The sequence below is a fragment of the Amia ocellicauda genome, chromosome 22 (assembly GCF_036373705.1).
Source record: "Amia ocellicauda isolate fAmiCal2 chromosome 22, fAmiCal2.hap1, whole genome shotgun sequence".
NCBI classification, from domain to species: Eukaryota; Metazoa; Chordata; class Actinopteri; order Amiiformes; family Amiidae; genus Amia; species Amia ocellicauda.
Genome location: NC_089871.1, coordinates 16,178,120 through 16,199,980, shown reverse-complemented (window position 1 = coordinate 16,199,980; position 21,861 = coordinate 16,178,120). Strand labels below are relative to the sequence as shown.

General features: G+C 42.1%; 1 protein-coding gene across 1 annotated transcript; it reads left to right on the top strand.

Annotated features, from left to right (window-relative positions):
* Window positions 1-4,687: 4,687 nt before the first annotated feature.
* Window positions 4,688-21,482, top strand: comp (cartilage oligomeric matrix protein). Its single transcript, XM_066695816.1, has 19 exons — window positions 4,688-4,900; window positions 7,126-7,199; window positions 8,446-8,497; window positions 9,449-9,612; window positions 10,107-10,244; window positions 10,942-11,019; window positions 11,841-11,993; window positions 12,171-12,275; window positions 12,871-12,978; window positions 13,399-13,558; window positions 14,077-14,195; window positions 14,487-14,539; window positions 14,906-15,099; window positions 15,426-15,604; window positions 16,949-16,997; window positions 17,236-17,432; window positions 17,819-17,991; window positions 20,044-20,183; window positions 20,595-21,482. Exons 1-19 carry the CDS (start codon window positions 4,822-4,824, stop codon window positions 20,645-20,647), a joined length of 2,268 nt encoding a protein of 755 aa, XP_066551913.1. The 5' UTR covers window positions 4,688-4,821; the 3' UTR covers window positions 20,648-21,482.
* The last annotated feature ends 379 nt before the right edge of the window (window positions 21,483-21,861 follow it).

Sequence of the window (21,861 nt, the reverse complement as noted above, 5' to 3'; positions counted from 1 at the left end):
GAAGAAGCAGCTGCATTTCTTGTCGTCCTCCATGATGCGGACCCTGGAAAGGACCTTGATCTTCTCCTTTTTCTCCCGATAAAGGTGGAGAGACTCAGCTTCACCCGGGCTACCTCCTCAGCCAGGTCAAAGCCTCTGAGCTGTAAAAGACTCAGGCGCTGGAGGTGGGCATTCAGATGGGAATATCTCGCCCGCCTCTTGCGAGCTTTCCGTTTCCCTAGCAGAATGAGTAACCATCTCCCACCACTCTATGGGAGAATCAAAAAGGTCCCTCAGGGTCCTCCACTCCTCGAGGCATCTGCTAAAGGTCTTTACTACATAAGGGTCATTGAGCAGAGAGGTGTTGAGCTTCCAGACCCCAGGCCCCGACTCCCGTGTGCTCGGGATGAGCACCTCTGTTGTCAGGAGCCTGTGGTCTGAAAAGAAGACCGCCTCTGAAGACATGGCGATCCTTTCCAGTGGCTTACTGAGGAGGACGAGATCTATCCTGGAGAAGGAGGAGCCAGAAGAACTCACCCAGGTGAACAAGGGGACCAGGTCCCAACCTGCATCGCAGAGTTAAAAGTCCTCCACGAACGAAGCGAGATCCCTGCTGGATCTATCGTTGCGGGGCATACTCCGGTCTACATCCCTCACGGCACAGTTGAAATCACCTGAAATGATAACTGGTAAGGTGCCAATCAGGAGAGGGGCGTAGCTGAGGGAAAAAGAGGACTCTCTCTCTCTGGCTGGTGGGGGCATAGACGTTGACCAACCTCTATACAGCCCCCTTGTATTTAAGTCGAGGCTGGCCAACCTGCCTGCCTCTATCACTCTGAATTTTTGAACGTCTATGAAAGGGTTCTTCAGGAGTACGGCAATCCCGTCTGCTCGGGACACGTTGGACCCAGACCAATTTTGGACCCAGCTGATTTTGTACGTTTGCCCACTGACAAATAAATGATCAGTCTATAATTTTAATGGTGACCTTGTCTGTTTTTGCGTTACGATCACACGTTCTTGGTCCTTGTTGTGGTCAAAATGTGAAAACGCAATCATATTCTGATTGGTTACGCCAGTTAGGTAACGTACTGTGTTGACAACGTAAGGATTCTTGCAACGCATTCTTAATCCTGCTCCATTCACATGGACGCATTGCTGCAAATTTGATAGCATTTAGACTAGGTCCCGAGGTGGAGAATTGCTGGTGTCGATATGCTAGCTTAGACCCTTTCACACAGACCTTGCTGACAACAAAATGCAACCAAAAAGGCTGCAATAACTTCTGTGTGAATGGGGCTTAAGTCACTGTGACTTAATATTCATCAGTTGCGATGAACCCTGTTTTCAGTCACAGTGATTACGATTGGTATTTGTACAAACAGCTCATCCAATCATGTGTTTCCAAAGAACAAACAAACAAACTGGAAAAGCCAACCTTTTGTTGCACTGGGAGAGTTTGGCCAAAATGCTAGACCCTGAAACAGAACCGCAAAGCTGAGACCTCACGCCACAGCAAACAGGCCTTTTATATGTGATTTGTTTTTCCTTGCCTTTCCGGAGACACAGTTTCTGGAAATATGGTAGATGAATGGAAAATAACAATCATTCTGTTTGGGTTAAATTGTGTGCATTTGTTTGATTTGGCTGGGGTTCAACCCTCCTCACTGGCTGAAGAAAATAGGCTTGGGTTCAGTGCTGTGAACACTAGTGGCACAGAGTAGTGAATGGCTGGCAGCTCAACAAGTATGTCAGAAGAAGGCGGTTGTTTGGAGGTAGGCTGGTAGAGAAACACATTTTGTAGGCATGGGACGTGGTCTGATGCCAAGGGATTATTCATTCTGGATGTTACCAGTCCCCAAGTGCATAACCAACACAGAGTGCAATACAGTCTGATATAGCCCAACTGTTTGCAGAAGCAAGTTCGCCTTTTTGGCAAACAATCTATGTATAGCATTTGAATTGTATGGCATATTAGGCAACGTCTTTTATATTGTGTATTTATTTATTTATTTCTGTATACAAACTATAACTAACTCACAGATTAATAATAAGATGTGGTTTGGCTGTATATTCCAGTAACACATATATACAACCGGTTATAAATTGTATTCACATTAGGTCATAAAGGAAAGAAGATTGGATTGGAAATAACATCCACAGTGTCAAACATAACATATTTATTTCTCCACAAGAGATTTGAAATACCAAGTTGAACACACTTTATCTGATTCTGCTTCATCATACCCTATGTATATACCCCATCCCCATAAATACATGCCAAGTTGACGTTAAACCTGAAGCAGACATTTCTGCAATAGATCCACTTTACAATACTGGCATTCTTCAACCAAAGCCATCTGTCATGTTAGTCACCAGCAGAGGGCAGGAGTGTCACAACTTTGATTAAATACTCCTCCACAACAATCCATAGCATTCCTACTTTAAGTTGTCATACCTCTATCATTTAAGTGAACACCTACAAATATATTTTGATTTTCAGTGGTAGAAAAGTGAGCGACACTCAGTAGCGACAGTCAAATGCTCAGTTTGGTGAAACTGGCCCAAGCTCATGTTGTTTGCAGCTCGACATTGTGTTGTGAGGAACTCATTAGATCCATGACCTTGTGTTTTTCCTCTTTCCTGCTCTCAATGTTTCTCGTATTACTCTAATGAAAACAGTAGGGAGAAATGACCTTTGACCCGTGGCCTTCATTTAAGGGTCACTCTAAGGAGAAATGAGAGATGAAGACACCGGACAGCTGGCAACATCTCTGACAACTCATCATTTGTATTTGAAGTGGTCAGTCTGTTTAATGGAAGCCCACAAAGCATGACTGTGCTGACTGTGATCGAAGAAAAAAGTCAACAGAGCGGTTCATAAAAGCAACAGCCCCACATAAACTCTAAATAAACTTTTCATCCTTTCTTAATGTTATGTTTTTTCAAATGGCGCAAGAGCAAATTTACAGAGATTTCAGCTGGTGCTTCCCTGCACTTTTCTGGGGAATAGAAAAAGAGCTGACACAGCAGAATGTAATTCAGTTCACCCTGCAAGCGGAGAACTGACCGAAGCAACTGGATTGAAGTGGTTATTACAGAGAGAGCTTGCATAGTTACAGCTGTATTAGACGTGTCTTTAATCCGTGGTAAAAGATCATGTCACTCTAGACTTGTTGGTTCAATGATAAAACTGAAAGGAACCAGTTCTTCCCATCTTCCAGCAGCAAACACATGGGCCTATTAGCTCTTATGGTGCTGAAGCTGCATTATCGGTGGATGTATTGAAGTTGGGTTCTCTGCAGGTTTCCCACAATGCAACTGCAACTTTAGTCACCGGCACCAATAAATAAGACTAAGAAGAGCATGCAGTCTGAGCATTAAGGGAAAAGTAACTGTAGCCAACAGGATATTAATCAATCAATCAATCAATTAATTAATTAGTTAATTTTGCTTTGTCTAAGGTGGATTTAAATGGGTTTACCCACTGAGAGGGCAGTTGGGCAGCACTACATTGTCTCAAGTATTTACTTTCAATCTTTTTCTGGTGAAGTTTGTTTCTTTTCTTATTTTGTTATGTTTGCTAAAGTACTTAAATAAACAGCAGGGGAAGAATTCTTTCCAGAAACCAGAAATGGTCCTTTGGGGGGGCTGCCGGGAATGTAGTCCACGCATGAAAACTGGAAGTCAGGGTAGGTACAAAGACTCAACCCCCACCTCCCACCTCACACTCCCCAACCCCCTACACACAGTGAAGACACGCAGTGGAATTTCACTCACAGCTGCAGATGCCATTATCAGAGAACAAGACATAAACACACAGATACACAGAGGAAAATGTATTTGTCTTTCCATGCTTTCCATGTGAATTAGAAAGTAGAAAATCTAGTGTGGTCTTAGGTAGCCCACCCACCCCCCAAAAAAGAAAACTGCATACTCTCTCCCAAGAGAATGAACAGCCTTAGCAAATCACTAATTCCACGTTTCTATTTTCACAATCTGTAGGGACATCAAATTGCTGTAAATCCTCCATATGTCACTTGGAAATCGAACAGGCTGAATATACATTTGCTACTTAACAGTGACGTTCAAATAATACTAATCCACCAACTGGCACATAATGAAAATGATGTCTTTGTTCTTTGTAGTTTTTTTTTCAGCTTGACTTTTTTTCCTTTACTTCAGTGTTGATATTGTGGCTTATCTGTTTTGTATGCACTCTGACATATTATGCAAAAGAAGTGGTGTAAAACCAGACAGATTTGTAATGAATAGACTTTTTCCCAGACATTGAGTGCTCTTGCTTTCTAACTTCTAATTTGAAGGGTGGGGGGAGGGCACTTTTTATATATAATTCTCCTTCTCCTTCACCTTCTAATTGTTATTTTCATTAATAGTAGTAGAAGTAGTAGTAGTTAGTAGTAGTAGCAGCATATAAGTACTTCAGTAAGGCTAGAAAAACTGGATGAAATGGATGAATTGTGTCAAGCTCTGCCAAAGCCTTTAAGGTGCCTACTTATTTTCGTTTTGCACCTTCCACTTGCTTTTAAATGAGGTGTCTTTTTCCAGAGGTCCTGTGCCCTCAGACAGTGTGAATGATTTCACGGAGTCTCTTGCAGGCGGCCAATGGCAATGATGCCAGACAGAAACTGGGGTATAAAGGCGGGGAGGCAGGCTGGGGGTTGTTTCACTGACTCCGAGACCTGCGAAGGGGCTGCCCGAGCCAAGCCCAGTTTCCTCCCGACCTGTGTGCGACGCCACTGGGACAAGTTTGGATCTCTCTCTCTCTCTCTCTCTCTCTTTCTCACCTCAAACAAACAGGGGAACCACAGAGGACTGACAATGTGGAGAATTGTGATATTTATTTCTGCTTTTAGTTGCAGCTCCCAGTTAGTTTCTGGCCAAATGGGATCAGTAAGAGGTTTGTACCCTAATATAATAACTATTAGCCTTTAACAAGAGTATCTAGTATCTCCTGTCTTATTCTTCATGGCTCTAGTAGTGGCATCGTAGTTGTTTTGGTAGTATTCATAGTGTTATTATACTGTTCAGAATTAATAAAACCTATTTTTGAATACTACACTTAATCCTGATTCTAAATCAATTTGAACATTATGGCATTTGATAATAAGTGATGCATTTCATTGTTTTGTCTTTTTTTTTTAAATATAAATTATGGCAGGAATTCAGTCAGATCTCACAGACAGAATGCAAGCAATACTAGCAGCAGAAGTGAACTGATTAGAAAGTGAATGTGGATGTATTTGACTTGATCTGTGTGCAAGTTCATTTTCTGTGTCTGGTTACTGGCTCGTTGCAAAGCGTTTACCGTTCAATCGCAAGTAGTTGTATGATTAAAACGTACAGAGAGAAAAATAGGTGCAACTGTATGATCGATCCAAGCACAATTATAACGATAGATTACGACTCATCTTGGAGAATTTGAGTGCTCTGCTTTACTGCTAGAGCACAAGATGTTTTTAAAACGTCTACTATGGGCAACTATGAAACTAAATTAGTGACATATCAGAAGCCATCAGATGAAATACTCGATGTTAGTCTAGTCTTAGACAGTTTCTTCCTAGCTAACCTATTTAGTTCTGTGCAAGGCTGGAGTTTGGTGGTGCTTTGGTTTTGATTGAAAATGTTACCCAGACTATGGAGAGTTGAGGGTATAGTTTCCAGATGGTTTCTACTTCTGTAACATCCTCTGCCCCTCGCTCAGTAACTCCATATGCCTTTCTCTTTCAATACATATCAGGTGTATTATTTTATATACTTAGACATGGTATATTTTGTTTGATATATTCCAATTAACTTAAATAAATGTTTCTTTCTCTGCATGTAGTTATTTTTCAATATGTTTGCTCTGTAATAGTGATACAAAAGTTTTTTTAATCTATGTTACAGGGTTCTGACAACATCCCTAAAAAGTCGACAAATTTGTATCACCACAGCATCACACAGTTCTGTTTCCACTTTGTTGCCACAATTTTATTTGGTTGAGTGGGTTTCTGTCTTTAAAGTGCATCACTTTGACCAGATCTTTGGGACCTTTTGGGATCTTTTGAGTCCTAGGAACTGAAAAGATAGCAAAGGCACAAATTTTACAAAGTGGTTTAAATAGGGGGGATATTGATGCAATAGGGGACTAGTTTCTCTGGAATTCTAAAGGCAAATACATGATGTTCCTAATGGAAACAACACACTTCCTTCTCTCAAACTCCGAGGGGACTCCCATCTTAACTGCGCCTCGGGGAGTCCCAGTGTCAATAAACGGTGGAGTAAACTGGCAAGTGATGACAGCTAGAGTCCAGAGGTCTCAGCCCACATGACTGGGGTACATGTGCGAGATGGTCCCAGGCTTCGGAGATTGTAAATTATAGCCCGTCTCTTAGTGCTTTCTGTAACCGTCAATCCTTGGACTGGTACTAATTTAAACCCTAAATGGCACATGACCCAGCACACACACACACACACACACACACACACACACACACACACACACACAAAAATAGGGAATCCTTGTTTTCTTATTTGTCAACGTCCGTGCAAAAGCGATTGTGAGCCTTAGCACTCCATTTCCTATTTAATAATGAAGTACAAATCTGTGATATATTGAGTGATGAAGAAGTCACAAACAGACAGATGCTTTAACGTCTCAATGTGGAATTGGTAAGTGAAATAAGACCAGAGGCAGCAGACCAATGGGAGGCAGTAAAGATGATAAATAAACAGGCCATCACAGGGGCTTTACCTTCACATCTGTGGAGCACATCTTGTCTGGTTTTTGGAAGATGCTGCTAATGGATTTGAGTTTAAACATGTAACTGTTCTTCTGTGTTAAATCAATTATAAAGACAACTTTTCAATTCAAAAAGTATGCCAGAAAGCACACCTAAATAAAATAAGAAATATAACTTAATCACACGTATCAACACAAGAGATGAAAAAAGAACACAGAAGAACATTTTGGGAAGATTAAATATGATTTTCTGGCGTGACCTGCAAAAGAGAACAAAACAAGTGGAAACGTCTTGGGGAGGCCTTCATCTAGCAGTGGACTGATAAAAGTTTCTGCCTCTGCTGAATATACATATATGTTTAATAACATGTATTTTTAATTTGTTGTTAATTATTCTACAGAAAGTGAAATCGTCAATCAAATAAAAGGAACCAATCAAGCTCTGGTGGAGATCAAAGAACTGTTGAAACAGCAGGTAATACATTCTGTGTAGAGTTGCAATCAAACACAAATTCAAATGCAGGACGTTGAAGAAGCAGAATAAGTAAAAGCACCTCCCTTTATGACTTAAGAAAGTTTACTAACAAGAGGAGGCCATTCAACCCATTGTGCTCATGTGGTGTCCATTAATAACTGAGTGATCCAAGGATCCTATCCAGTGTATTTTTAAATGTTCCCGAATTTTCAGCTTCAACCACATCACTGGGGAGTTTGTTCAGATTGTGACAACTCTCGGTGTGAAGAAGTGTCTCCTGTTTTCTGTCTTGAATGCCTTGAAGCCCAATTTCCATTTGTGTCCCTGGGTGCGTGTCCCTGCTGATCTGGAAAAGCTCCTCTGGTTTGATGTGGTCGATGCCTTTCATGATTTTGAAGACTTGGATCAAGTCCCCACGTAGTCTCCTCTGTTCCAGGGTGAAAAGGTTCAGGTCCCTCAGTCTCTCAGTAGGACATTCCCTTCAGACCTGGAATAAGTCTGGTTGCTCTCTGAACTGCCTCTAGAGCAGCGATATCTTTCTTGAAGTGTGGAGCCCAGAACTGTACACAGTATCTAGAAGAGCTCTAACTAGTGCATTGTACAGTCTGAACATCACTGCCCTTGTTTTAAATTCTACACTTTTGACAATATACCCTAACACTCTGTTTGCCTTTTTTATTGTTTCCCCACATTGTTTGGATGGAGAAAGTGATGAGTCCATATAGACTCCTAGGTCTTTCTCATGCGTTACTTCATCTAGTTCTATTCCTCCCATAGTGTAATTATAGTGGACATTTCGGTTAACTGCATGTAATACCTTGCACTTGTCCACATTGAATTTCATCTGCCAGGTGTCGGCCCACAACTGAATATTATCTAAGTCCCTTTGAATAGCCTGTGCTACCAAGATTGTATCTGCTGAGACACCTATTTTAGTATCATCTGCAAATTTGACAAGTTTGCTAACTATCCCAGAGTCCAGATCATTAACATAGATTAGAAACAGCAAAGACCCTAGTACTGATCCCTGTGGAACTCCACTAACAACCTCATTCCAGTTAGAAGCAACTCCTCTAATCGACACCCTCTGTTTCCTGTACATCAACCAGTTCATAATCCATCTACTTACATTACCCTGAATGCCTACAGCTTCCAATTTGAGGATCAGTCTTTGGTGTGGAACCTTATCAAAAGCTTTTTTGTATGATATCACATTTTAATCACTTATCTGTGTGTTTTTTTTCAGATCAAGGAGATTATTTTCCTGAAGAATACGGTGATGGAGTGTGAAGCGTGCGGTGAGTCCAGATTTTATGTTGTTTTTTCAGACAGTCGCAGCAGCATAGAGCCCTGCCTTATGAGAAGCCAAATCGTCATTTAGAAAGATCTCGAAATACAAATCTTAAATTGAACTGCAGATATCGCAAACTCAATTTCAAGATTCTCAAATTCAATCAAAAGTTATCCCAAATTGTCTTCCTGTGAAAATGCTGTGTGTTTTGACTTCCTGTTCAATTCGAGATATCTCTTGAAAATGGGGTTAATTTGAAATATCTTCAATCGACTTCCTGTCCTCTTTGTGAAACTGTGTAACCCTCATAGGATAATGACAAGATAGCTGAGAGATGCAAAAAAATAACAAAAAAGTGCCTGAGCTCCTTTCAGAGAGAAACGGGGTGCTTATAGTTGAGATATCATTATTTTTGCTTACAAATCTATAAAGTTTGCTTTCGATTGTTTTATTTTTGATCTCAACATCCATTTATTCACTTTTACTCAAAAATATTGTGACATTCTCAACTTTATTTTTCTCGTTTTACGATATATTTTATTTTGAATTTGTTACTTATGGCGCTAATTTGAGCCCATATATCATCCGTCCATCCCCACCTCCCCACCAAAAGGCTTTGTCTTGATTAAGTTTTCTGTTGCTGATGAAGTTCCCAAAGACCCCAGCAGGGGGACCCATTGCACTTGAACAACATTCATGCCAAGTGTGTTGCTCAAGAAAATGAGCTACACAGCAAAGCCAGGTCTCAATACCCACTAGTTGTATTCACAGTCCAGTTGCAGTTGAACTTTGTGTAAACCCTGGAATTCTTGAAGAATATTTTCCAGCTGCTGCTGGAAAAAAGCAGGAATGATCCAGGTTAGCCATCCTTACTGCTAACTCATCTTTAAAGTAGACCACATGTTCTTGGACCTAGATTATCAGTCAATCCAACCCAATGTACAATCATCTCCTCTAGGTATGCGTGGAGACAGACCGGATCCCTCATGGCCCGTCCCGTCCTGCCTTCCTAATCCCTGTTATCCTGGGGTGAAATGCACTGAGACAGCTGGGGGTATAAAATGTGGTTTGTGTCCCAACGGTTTGTTTGGAAACGGGACTCACTGTACTGATGTGGACGAGGTTAGTGTTTCCTTTCTCGCTCGCCTGTGCTCTACTAAATTCACTTTTTCTGAAAGATTTCCAAGTCCCCAGATGTTGCTTACACTGTGGACATACTAACCCTGTATATCCTTATCTTTTGCCATCCTGATGTGGGTGTGGGAAGTGTGTGTGTCTCCCGCAGCTGCAGGTGATGTCATACAGACAAGAGGCTCCAAGTCAAAGCCCCCTGAACCAATGCAAGCAGACCCATTGAATATGGTCATATTAGACTTTGATTTTTATTATTTTTTTCCCAATATTTCAGGCATGGTACTCTAACAGTTGAAGCAATAAGTGGTGACTTCTTTTTTGCCAGCATTTTCATGGACTTAGTGATTTAATTAAATTAACAATTGCAAACAAGAAGGGTTACAAAAATACAGCTGCATTTACAGAAAATGGGAGAAAAAATAATATATATTCCAATGCTAAACCCCTACCTGACTCTTCCTCTGTCGTTGCTGTCTCCCCAGTGTGTTGTGGATCCCTGCAATCCTGGTGTTCACTGTATAAACACCTCCCCAGGCTTTCGCTGTGGACCCTGCCCTACTGGATACACAGGCCCAGCTGTTCATGGTGTAGGCCTTTCCTATGCAACAGCCAACAAACAGGTAGCTGCAGTCTGAGACAGAGGCATATCCATCCCATTGGAGATAATGGAAACGTTCTTCTCCTTTACGCACCACATGGTGTCGAGCAGGGACCACACACTCATTTCCTTGAGGGCTATGGTGTCTTCTTGTTTTAATTCCCCCAAGAGCTCTCAATTACTTTTACAGTTGATGCCTTAAAATATTTATTGGATTTGAAGTTCACGACCTGTAAAATAATTTACAGCTTGCAGACTTGTATTCATTTCAGCCAGTTAATCAGCTAATCAGACTGGACAGGCAGTTTTGTTGGACAACAGCCACTAGTCACTTTGGCCCTCCGAGTATTATGTTGGAGCTCCTGTTTTATAGGTAGACCAAGACATACGTTGATGGTTAATGTCAGTACAGATGGATTCATTTCACTCTAATACATAAGCCAAATATTCAGACTCACCTCATTCTGTAATGTGGGTCCCCTATTCACGTGAGCCGTGGTCAGTAAAAGAAAGAAAAAAGGGCAAACAGGATCATTGGGGCTGTTTCTGAAATGAATGCAATCAATACATTTCAGTCACTGGCTAGAATCTGGTGTACGGTGATTTAGGTTTTTGAGGACGCCACATGCATTGGGCTGTATGTAGCTACAGAGGTCTTTCCTGATGTGTGTAATTTCCTGTGTTTAACTTCATGCTGTCTGTCTTTTCTGCCTCTGAAGGTCTGCAGAGATGTCAATGAATGTGAGAGCTCAAACAACGGAGGCTGCGTGGCAAACTCCATTTGCAGCAACACACCGGTTAATGCAAATCCTTCTGATTTTATAACAATGCACTTTAGCGCCAGCATTTTGGGATAATTAGTGTTCTTTACTTTCATTGAATGTTTGATATCTGTGTCATCCAGCTAGGTCATAGAAGTGGTGATATTGAAAAATAAACCCTTATAATGAGTCACTTTTATTCCCAGAAGTGTAGACATCTGACAGTTTTGAATGGGAGCAATAATAGGAGAAAATTATAATAATACTCACAGGGCTGGTTTCAAGGACCAAGATTAGCACTAGTCTTGGACTACCTGATGTTATTTTAGGTGGCGTAGTTTAAAACTCATACTCATAAAATGTTTTCTGGATGACTGGGCACCTAGATCTCTTATTTATTTATTTGAACTGTTTAAGATTTCAGTTTTTGTACACATTAGAATATCATTGACTAAATCAATAGCTAGTTTGTTACAATTACAATTCATATTTGCCTACTTTATAACTGAAAGTGTCTGTTAATTGCAATTGTCCTTTTCATATTTCAATTTTAACTGCCACTTAATGCCTATGTTTTTAAGTGTTAATGTATAATAATTATTTTTTTACATAAATTACACAAGCACAAATAAATAAACTGCCACTATCAATGTATCTTTTTATGCATATATTTCTGTGTTTGGTGAAAGAATAATGTTTTAGACTATTATACTTTTCTAGCAAAGGAGTTTTATGTTGTAGGCCTTCATCTGTAGCTTTGGCTGTTGATACTTTGATAAATCCTTGGAGAGAGTACCTGCAGTATAAATTTTGACTAAAACATTTAATTAAATTTGTTATATGTGTCCTGCTTTCAGGGGTCATTCCGGTGCGGTCCCTGCAAACCAGGATTTACCGGTGACCAGAGACGAGGCTGCCAGGCAGAGAGAGCTTGTGGTGACAGACAGTCGAACCCTTGTCACGAAAACGCAGAGTGTATTACTCACAGGGATGGGACTATTGCTTGTTCTGTAAGATCACAAAATGGCTCAGATTTAATTGGGTCTGCTGTAACCACGCCCACCATCTTTAATTGTACATTTCAGCCAATGGGAAGTGTGGTTAGAACTGCAGCTCATTTCCTACTAGAAACCGGTTTCCCATTTTGGGGTCCCTAATTGATTTTTTAACATTGTGTTTTATCCCAGTGTGCAGTCGGATGGGCAGGAAATGGTTACATCTGTGGGCCTGATATTGATATTGATGGCTTCCCCGATGAGAAACTGCAGTGCCCAGAAAGAACCTGTCAACAGGTGATATTTTCTTTTGGTTTTATGAGCCCATCTGGATAGTCACTCTTCAAGCACCTAGCAGAGGTTTAGCCTCAAAGGAAGAACTCATGTAGCTCTCACTGTGAACACTGCACCATCAGAGGCTGCCGTTAAGCAACAGGGGGTGGTGATTGTCTGGGAAGCCGGGGAAATCGTGGCCAACTTCAAATCCCTCCTGGCAACTGTTTACCACTACTAGAGGAATCCTGCTCGCTGTCTACAAATGACGAAGTGCATATTGTCAGCACTCATCTCTTGCAATGAAATAATATAAATAAGAGTCATTTCAAATAATACACTTATAATTAAATTTATTTAACGAGAAACCAAAATCAAAATGTGATTATTCAACCAATATTTAATTTTCCAATTAAAATCTATTCCAAAGCATTCCGGTTCTGGTTAGTAGTGCCTTCTGATTCAGGACTGTAATGCTATGTTCCAGTAAGTAGCAACATCAATTGCAGTCAAGATGTAAATATGCTCAGTTTCATTACGTTCAGCTAAGTGGCACCTGTAAGAACTTTCGCCATCTCCAAGTATGTTGCAGTAACCCTGCTGGCCTGGTGTCTTTCAGGACAACTGTGTGACTGTGCCCAATTCCGGCCAGGAGGACGCAGACAGCGATGGAATCGGAGACGCCTGTGACGAGGATGCGGATGGTGACGGGATCTTTAACACCGAGGTCAGTGTCCGAGACCTGGGCAGTGGCTACCTGTCACCTATTGTCTGTAAATGTACCCGTGTTGAGCCAGTGTGGGTGGCAAATGACCACACATGAACTGAAATACAGGGACTTGAGCCATCAAGTTGGCTTGGTGATCCCCCTTGTCATCTCTTACCTATTGGCACATTTGGTGATTATAGACTGAAACCAGTGTGGTATTGGTTTCTTATCCGAGTGTTTACTTGCAAGAATTACTAACTATAATTGTAATTTCTGCCTGTATTGCTGCCATGCAAGTCATCTGCACCTCAGTGGGGCATAGCAAGGGATCCAGGGATCCCATTGCCACAACAATGCCGTTGAAATATGTAAAGGGCTTTGTTCTTATTGTTTTTAAAGGAATTGGTCAGCTTCTCTCTGCCTTCTCACCATCCATAGGATAACTGTGTGCTGGTGCCCAATGTGAACCAGAGGAACGTCGATCAAGATGATTTTGGTGACTCGTGCGACAACTGCCGTCTCATCACCAACAACGACCAGAGGGACACCGACGGGGATGGGAAAGGAGATGCCTGTGATGACGACATCGACGGGGACGGTGAGGCTCAATCATCCATGCTCCACACCCAAGACACCATTACAGGGCTTGGGTGATCCCATTACTTACCGTGGCAGACTTCGAGCTGGGAATTGGTGTTGAAATAAAGCTACTGATAGGGTATCAATGAAGCAAACGTCATGCACCCACATATTTAATGAGGACAACTTTTCTCCTTTTACGTGAGGAAAGCAGAAGCTTTCCACTGCATCTAGTACATGTGTTTTTGAGATGTCAGCTCATGCGTGTAGTGGGGGATATCCTTATTGCTGTCACTCAAATCTGCTAGAAAGCACCCTCAGAGATATCAAATTTAGAGTACGTTAAAACTGACAGGATGTGAGCAGTCACAAGAAACAGTACCGGCAATTCACATAAATGGCTGTATGGTGATGTATTACTGTAAATATCAAGGACTGTGTTCTCTATGAAGCAAGTTTGGGACTTATTGTGGGCACCTGAAACACCAGCAGACCAGTTGTTTCGTGCACAAAACCCTGATGTGCAAATTATTGTAGGAATACGCAACATCCTGGACAACTGTGAGAAGGTGCCCAACATGGACCAAAGAGACAGGGACGGAGATAATGTTGGAGATGCCTGTGACAGCTGCCCCAATGTCAGGAATCCAGATCAGGTCTGTGTTTAACACTTTGACCTGTACATGTAACATGTACGCTGAATTCTGCACACCCTTGAAAATGCTGTAGAATACTTGGGGTTATAAAATAAGTGCAGAATGACCTAGTTTAAATGTGTAAATGTCATGCCTGTGTTGAACAATTGCTATAATTGAAAATTGTTGGTCCAAATTATGTTTTTCTCTAGCAACAAAGAATGTGTGCAAACCTTTCAAACAGTCAATCTCCAATCTGAGTCGTGGGAGGCAGTTAGCTTGTTTCATAGACCTCTGCCTTGTTCTCTTCAGCTGGACATTGACAACGACTTGATAGGAGACCCTTGTGACACCAACAAAGACAGGTAATCTCACATATGGGATGCTTTTCTGAGCCTTACTCTTTGGGCTTTTCAAAAGCAAAATATTGTAAATACCCAACACGATCAATTAGGGGTGTCGAACACCTGATCACCTGGTGGTCAATTATGGTGGTGTCTTGGGAAATTCAATTAATTTAGGACTAGACTTATTTGAACTGAACCAATAACTTGCTAAATTAATCAATGACTAACATATGCCCCCAATTGGTGCTTTAGGGTGACCTATAAAGAAATCTAGGGGGATTGAGGTAAACACCTCAACCCTTGTGGACAATCAACATCTGTGTAGCTCAATACTTAAGTGCAGGCTGTGGCTGATCTGTCCTCTCTGCTTCTGTCTGGGGAAAGCGACGGAGATGGGCACCAGGACTCTCGGGATAACTGCCCCGCCATCATCAACAGCTCCCAGCTGGACACGGACCACGACGGGCTTGGAGACGAATGCGATGATGATGATGACAACGATGGCATTCCCGATCTCCTTCCCCCAGGGCCTGACAACTGCCGTCTCATTCCCAACCCCCTCCAGGAGGACTCTGATGGTGGGCCGCTCCTTCTGTCCAGACTGCCTATGTGTCCATCTAACCTGGCCTACAAGTGGCAATTTAGGAGATTACCAGGGATAAATATAAAACTGTACATTTGCAAGTACTTTCATCAGGTTTTTATCTTGACCACACATTAACCTAGTCTTTCTATTATTTTATTATGATATGAATAACCTTCATCATAGATTCACTGTGATACTCTGCTAAGCAATGAGAAAACCAGTTTTCATCCCTATACTTCAGCAAGAGCTGGACCAGACTCTGCCGTTGACTCCTTGCTGTAATGGACTGGTTCTTTTGCGTGTCCCCTCACCATGCAGGAGACGGCATTGGGAACATCTGCGAGCATGACTTTGACAACGACACAGTGATCGACACCATCGACGTATGCCCGGAGAACGCAGAGGTCACGCTGACTGATTTCCGTGCCTACCAGACCGTTGTGCTTGACCCAGAAGGAGATGCTCAGATCGACCCAAACTGGGTGGTCCTCAATCAGGTCCGGGCCGCGCACACACAGACTACAGCTATGATGAAACAAGATTTGTCTACTGACCCATGACCAATCTTCGGCACATGATATTATCAAAACAAAACACGCTACATCCTCACGAGCAAGATGCATGTCAAAACTAGAATATACACCGATCAGCCATAACATTATGACCACCTGCCTAATATTGTGTAGGTCCCCCTTTTGCCACCAAAACGGCCCTGACTCGTCGAGGCATGTACTCCACTAGACCTCTGAAGGTGTGCTGTGGTATCTGGCACCAAGACATTAGCAGCAGATCCTTTAAGTCCTGTAAGTTGCGAGGTGGGGCCTCCATGGATCGGACTTGTTTGTCCAGCACATCCCACAGATGCTCGATTAGATTGAGATCTGGGGAATTTGGAGGCCAAGTCAACACCCTGAACTTGTGATTCATCAGACCAGGCTCCATTGCTCCGTGGTCCAGTTCTGATGCTCACGTGCCCATTGTAGGCACTTTTGGCAGTGGACAGGGGTCAGCATGGGCACCCTGACTGGTCTGTGGCTACGCAGCCCCATACGCAACAAACTGTGATGCACTGTGTGTTCTGGCACTTTTCTATCAGAACCAGGATTAACTTTTTCAGCTACAGTAGCTCGTCTGTTGGATCGGACCACACGGGCCAGCCTTCGCTCCCTACGTGCATCAATGAGCCTTGGCCGCCCATGACCCTGTCGCCGGTTCATCGCTTTTCCATCCTTGGACCACTTTTGATAGGTACTGACCACTGCAGACTGGGAACACCCCACAAGAGCTGCAGTTTTGGAGATGCTCTGACCCAGTCGTCCAGCCATCCCAATTTGGCCCTTGTCAAAGTCGCTCAGATCCTTACGCTTGCCCATTTTTCCTGCTTCTAACACATCAACTTTGAGGACAAAATGTTCACTTGCTGCCTAATATATCCCACCCACTGACAGGTGCCATGATAACGAGATTATCAGTGTTATTCACTTCACCTGTCAGTGGTCATAATGCTATGGCTGATCGGTGTATGTAACAGGCTCTTGGAGGTTCTAATCTTAAATCTGGAACAGATGGTTGGGGATGTATACATTTTCATCATTGGAAGATAGAAGGATTATAATTTTGCACACAATTAATTCAAATTTGTAAATGAAGGACTATTTCTTAGCCTAAAATATTTGTGGGAAGAGGGGAAAAACATTAAAGTTGATTGGGTCTTTCCATCCATACAATGCTATCATTAAATAATATAAATAAAAATAATAATATAATAAAATAATGAAAAACAAATAGGTTACTTTGTTGTGTGTTGTGTGAAATATAATTTCCTGTTGCTCCTTTTACAGGGGAGAGAGATTGTGCAGACTATGAATAGTGACCCTGGATTGGCTGTTGGTAAGACTGAAAAATCTATTACACATTTTTTTTGCAACACAGAAAAATAAAACCAAAAACTAGGAGATTGGGAAGTGGTTTGTTGATTTATTTACAGCCTGTTGCTTGTTTGTTGAAAGTAAAAGTGAATGGTTACAGGTAGACTAGATCCTCATGCTAGTCACGAACAAACGTCCAACCACTTCTGCAAGACTCGTTGCACTTTTCATCAGCTTTGGCTGGGTTTCCCCCTCTGCAGGTTATACAGCATTCAATGGCGTGGATTTCGAAGGAACGTTTCACGTGAATACTGCCACGGACGATGACTATGCCGGATTCATATTCGGGTACCAGGACAGTTCCAGCTTTTACGTGGTGATGTGGAAACAGGTGGAACAGATTTACTGGCAGGCCAACCCTTTCCGAGCTGTGGCTGAGCCCGGAATTCAACTAAAGGTAGCTTCCCTTCTGCAACTCTATCACGCAATATACGGTAACAGAAATTAACTAACAGTGGGTTTGGCCCGAGCCACAGGATTACCTTCTAGTAATTCACAAGCTACAAAAAAAGTAGTTGCTCAGCATTCAAGACTTTAAGAGCGGATTGTTTAGTATATTTCAGTACCTGTACAGCTCTTATAATAATAAGGAGCATCTTAATGTTTTATTTTTTGTGGTTGTAGTTGTTTTTTTAACAAGATTTAAGGCAGGGGGCTTGAGAAAGGTAAAAGAGCAGGAACTCTTCGGAAAAGCTGAACAGTTCTCCCATGATTAAAAAAAACTTACAACATCCTAAATTTCCCTAGATTATGAGATGTCGATTGTGTTTCATTCTGTGGCAGGCTGTGAAATCAAACACGGGCCCCGGGGAGAACCTGCGTAATGCACTGTGGCACACGGGGCACACGCCCGACCAAGTGAAGCTGCTTTGGAAAGACGCACGCAATGTGGGCTGGAAGGACAAGACCTCCTACCGCTGGTTCCTGCAGCACCGGCCACAAGAGGGCTACATCAGGTAGGCCCAAGAGCCATTCTATCCGTATCATTGTTTAATTGTAACAATAAGGGGCATTTTGCTTTCCCTTTGATTAGAAATATCCAGGTTTACAATCATCATGACACAGGCTCAGCAAGGTAGTATTTGTGATCTCATCACAACTTTTTATTACAGTTGAATGTCTTGGTGGGGCTCAGGAAATGAAATGCTTTGAGCACCTACATTCCCATCTGTGTCATACCATACATAACAACATTGTTAGATGCGTGGCCCCTAAGTATACAATTCAATGCTTGAAGTTCAACTATCCAAAACATCCCAATTCATACTAGAGGTCATGGACACCTGCAGAACAACCTAGCATAGCACAGGTAGTTACAGTGAGGGAAAAAAGTATTTGATCCCCTGCTGATTTTGTACGTTTGCCCACTGACAAAGAAATGATCAGTCTATAATTTTAATGGTAGGTGTATTTTAACAGTGAAAGACAGAATAACAACAAAACAATCCAGAAAAACGCATTTAAAAAAAGTTATAAATTGATTTGCATGTTAATGAGTGAAATAAGTATTTGATCCCCAATCAATCAGCAAGATTTCTGGCTCCCAGGTGTCTTTTATACAGGTAACGAGCTGAGATTAGGAGCACTCTCTTAAAGGGAGTGCTCCTAATCTCAGCTCGTTACCTGTATAAAAGACACCTGTCCACAGAAGCAATCAATCAATCAGATTCCAAACTCTCCACCATGGCCAAGACCAAAGAGCTGTCCAAGGATGTCAGGGACAAGATTGTAGACCTACACAAGGCTGGAATGGGCTACAAGACCATCACCAAGCAGCTTGGTGAGAAGGTGACAACAGTTGGTGCGATTATTCGCAAATGGAAGAAACACAAAATAACTGTCAGTCTCCCTCGGTCTGGGGCTCCACGCAAGATCTCATCTCGTGGAGTTTCAATGATCATGAGAACGGTGAGGAATCAGCCCAGAACTACACGGGAGGATCTTGTTAATGATCTCAAGACAGCTGGGACCACAGTCACCAAGAAAACAATTGGTAACACACTACGCCGTGAAGGACTGAAATCCTGCATCTCCCGCAAGGTCCCCCTGCTCAAGAAAGCACATGTACAGGGACGTCTGAAGTTTGCCAATGAACATCTGAATGATTCAGAGGAGAACTGGGTGAAAGTGTTGTGGTCAGATGAGACCAAAATCGAGCTCTTTGGCATCAACCCAACTCGCCGTGTTTAGAGGAGGTGGAATGACCCCAAGAACACCATCCCCACCGTCACACATGGAGGTGGAAACATTATGCTTTGGGGGTGTTTTTCTGCTAAGGGGACAGGACAACTGCACCGCATCAAAGGGACGATGGACGGGGCCATGTACCGTCAAATCTTGGGTGAGAACCTCCTTCCCTCAGCCAGGGCATTGAAAATGGGTCGTGGATGGGTATTCCAACATGACAATGACCCAAAACACACAGCCAAGGCAACAAAGGAGTGGCTCAAGAAGAAGCACATTAAGGTCCTGGAGTGGCCTAGCCAGTCTCCAGACCTTAATCCCATAGAAAATCTGTGGAGGGAGCTGAAGGTTCGAGTTGCCAAACGTCAGCCTCGAAATCTTAATGACTTGGAGAGGATCTGCAAAGAGGAGTGGGACAAAATCCCTCCTGAGATGTGTGCAAACCTGGTGGCCAACTACAAGAAACGTCTGACCTCTGTGATTGCCAACAAGGGTTTTGCCACCAAGTACTAAGTCGAAGGGGTCAAATACTTATTTCCCTCATTAACATGCAAATCAATTGATAACTTTTTTGAAATGCATTTTTCTGGATTTTTGTGTTATTCTGTCTCTCACTGTTAAAATACACAATTAAAATTATAGACTGATCATTTCTTTGTCAGTGGGCAAACGTACAAAATCAGCAGGGGATCAAATACTTTTTTCCCTCACGGTATCAAAAAGCACAGGGGAGAGGTTGTGAGAGGCCATTGAGTGTTAATACAGTGTCTAATATAGAGTGTCTCCTCTCTGTCTCTCTGTCATTGTGTTTGGGGGATTTCAAGGGTGCGCTTTTATGAAGGCCCACGGATGGTGGCTGACACAGGGATCATCATCGACACCACCATGAGAGGTGGCCGGCTTGGGGTCTTCTGCTTCTCCCAGGAGAACATCATCTGGGCAAACCTGCGCTATCGCTGCAATGGTAGGTACAGCTCCAACGTCGCCTGAAACACATGGCAGCAGTTCCTCCCATCTTCCTCACTGCTTTACACTTTAAAACTCTCAAGGACATAGCAACTCAGTAATTCAGTGTAGGTTTCAAAAGCAATGATTGGGTACATACATCTAAAGCCCTGGGATGGACTGAAGACCAGGGCTAAGCAACCCTGTGTGTTGTCTTTCAGTGTAATACTTTCCCACCCTAAAACACCCAAAATCCCTCCAAAACACTCAAACAAACCAGTTGGTAGAACAACAACTTTGAAGTGCTTCACTGAATGGTAGATGGGATATCCTGGTAGCTTTAACATCTTGGAAAGTTCTAGAATTATGTAGAGTCACAACGCTGTTTCTTGACACGCTTTAACTTTTTTGCACTCCTTTTTCTCTCCAGATACCCTCCCCGGAGACTTTGACACATACAGGGCTCAGCAGATTAAGCTTTAAGAAGATGACTGCCCACTTCTGTTCATAACTGAAAAAGAAAAAAATCTCCAACCTGCCTTTCTATCTGTTTATTATATCAGGGACCCAGTACTGACTTTTTGAGTAATACCTCAAAGAAGGCTTTCACAGAGTTTAGGTAAAACTGAGTTCATCTGCTCTGCTAATTAGTGACATCACTTCCCTTTTCAGAATATTCTGTTCAATTACAAGAAACATGGAAGTTGGTCTGGTACTTGTATGACTACAACAGATTAACTGTAGTGGTGTGAGGCATGTTCACTTTGCCAAGTAGAATCTTTAAAGGTTTTAAATGTCATGTTTTGTGGACATAGTGGTTTTAAATAGTCAGATTAAAAAGTAAAAAAAAGTAAATTTTTACTGTGCTCGAAGAATGCCGTTTCAATTTTCAGGATATTTTGTGTGGAGGTTGGGCACAGGTTTTTGATTGAATGTGGAAGTGTGCGATATGCATGGGAAATAAAAACAGAAGGATTTTAGAATCTGGGAAAGTGGGCTGAACGGATTCTGGAATCAGATGGATGAAATATGCCAAATTGTATTCTTTTTTTATTATTATAACCTAAGTAGAACATTTTCAGAGGCTGGTTACAAAACTGTTGCTTTAAATCAGTTGTTCAGCTCAAATCATGTTTATACCACAGCCTACGGCAGTGAATATTACAACTAGTTATTCCACTTCCTGCTTTTGCTGAGAATACAGAATGACTTGACTGAAGGCGGATATTCAAAAAGCTTCCAGTCACGATTTGTTTTCACGAAGTGTTTGTGTTGGTTTCTAAAAAGTTATACCTTGAATAAAAATAAATACATAATCCTTCTGTATTCTGTTCACTGTTCGTCAATGAAATAAATACTGAATTCAATAAGCATGTATGCATGCGTGTATATGAAGAATTAATTCCTAAAAGAGACAGTTAAGAACCTTAAGACCAGAAGTAAGTGATGGGCATGGATTCAAACCCAGACAATATAATTATTGTCTTCTCAGTGGTAGAGAAGTAAAAACAGTTAGTTACTTTGTGTAGGTTCCTTTTGATTTCTACAGATACAAAGACTTCATCGTTAAACCAACGCATAGTTGACAGTTCAGTTTGCTCCAGTGCAAAAGGTGCACAGAGGAAAACTCCAACAGCACATGGAATGAAAAATGTAACAAGTTGGAGGTCAAGATTAGGTCTGCAGCCCACAGGGAC

Bases quoted from the DNA above. Each gene is read 5' to 3' on its own strand.
- comp (XM_066695816.1), top strand. From the start codon at position 4,822: ATGTGGAGAATTGTGATATTTATTTCTGCTTTTAGTTGCAGCTCCCAG. The intron at 7,200-8,445 runs GTAATACATTCT...GTTTTTTTTCAG, and splicing joins AAGAACTGTTGAAACAGCAG to ATCAAGGAGATTATTTTCCT. The intron at 20,184-20,594 runs GTAGGTACAGCT...TTTTCTCTCCAG, and splicing joins CCTGCGCTATCGCTGCAATG to ATACCCTCCCCGGAGACTTT.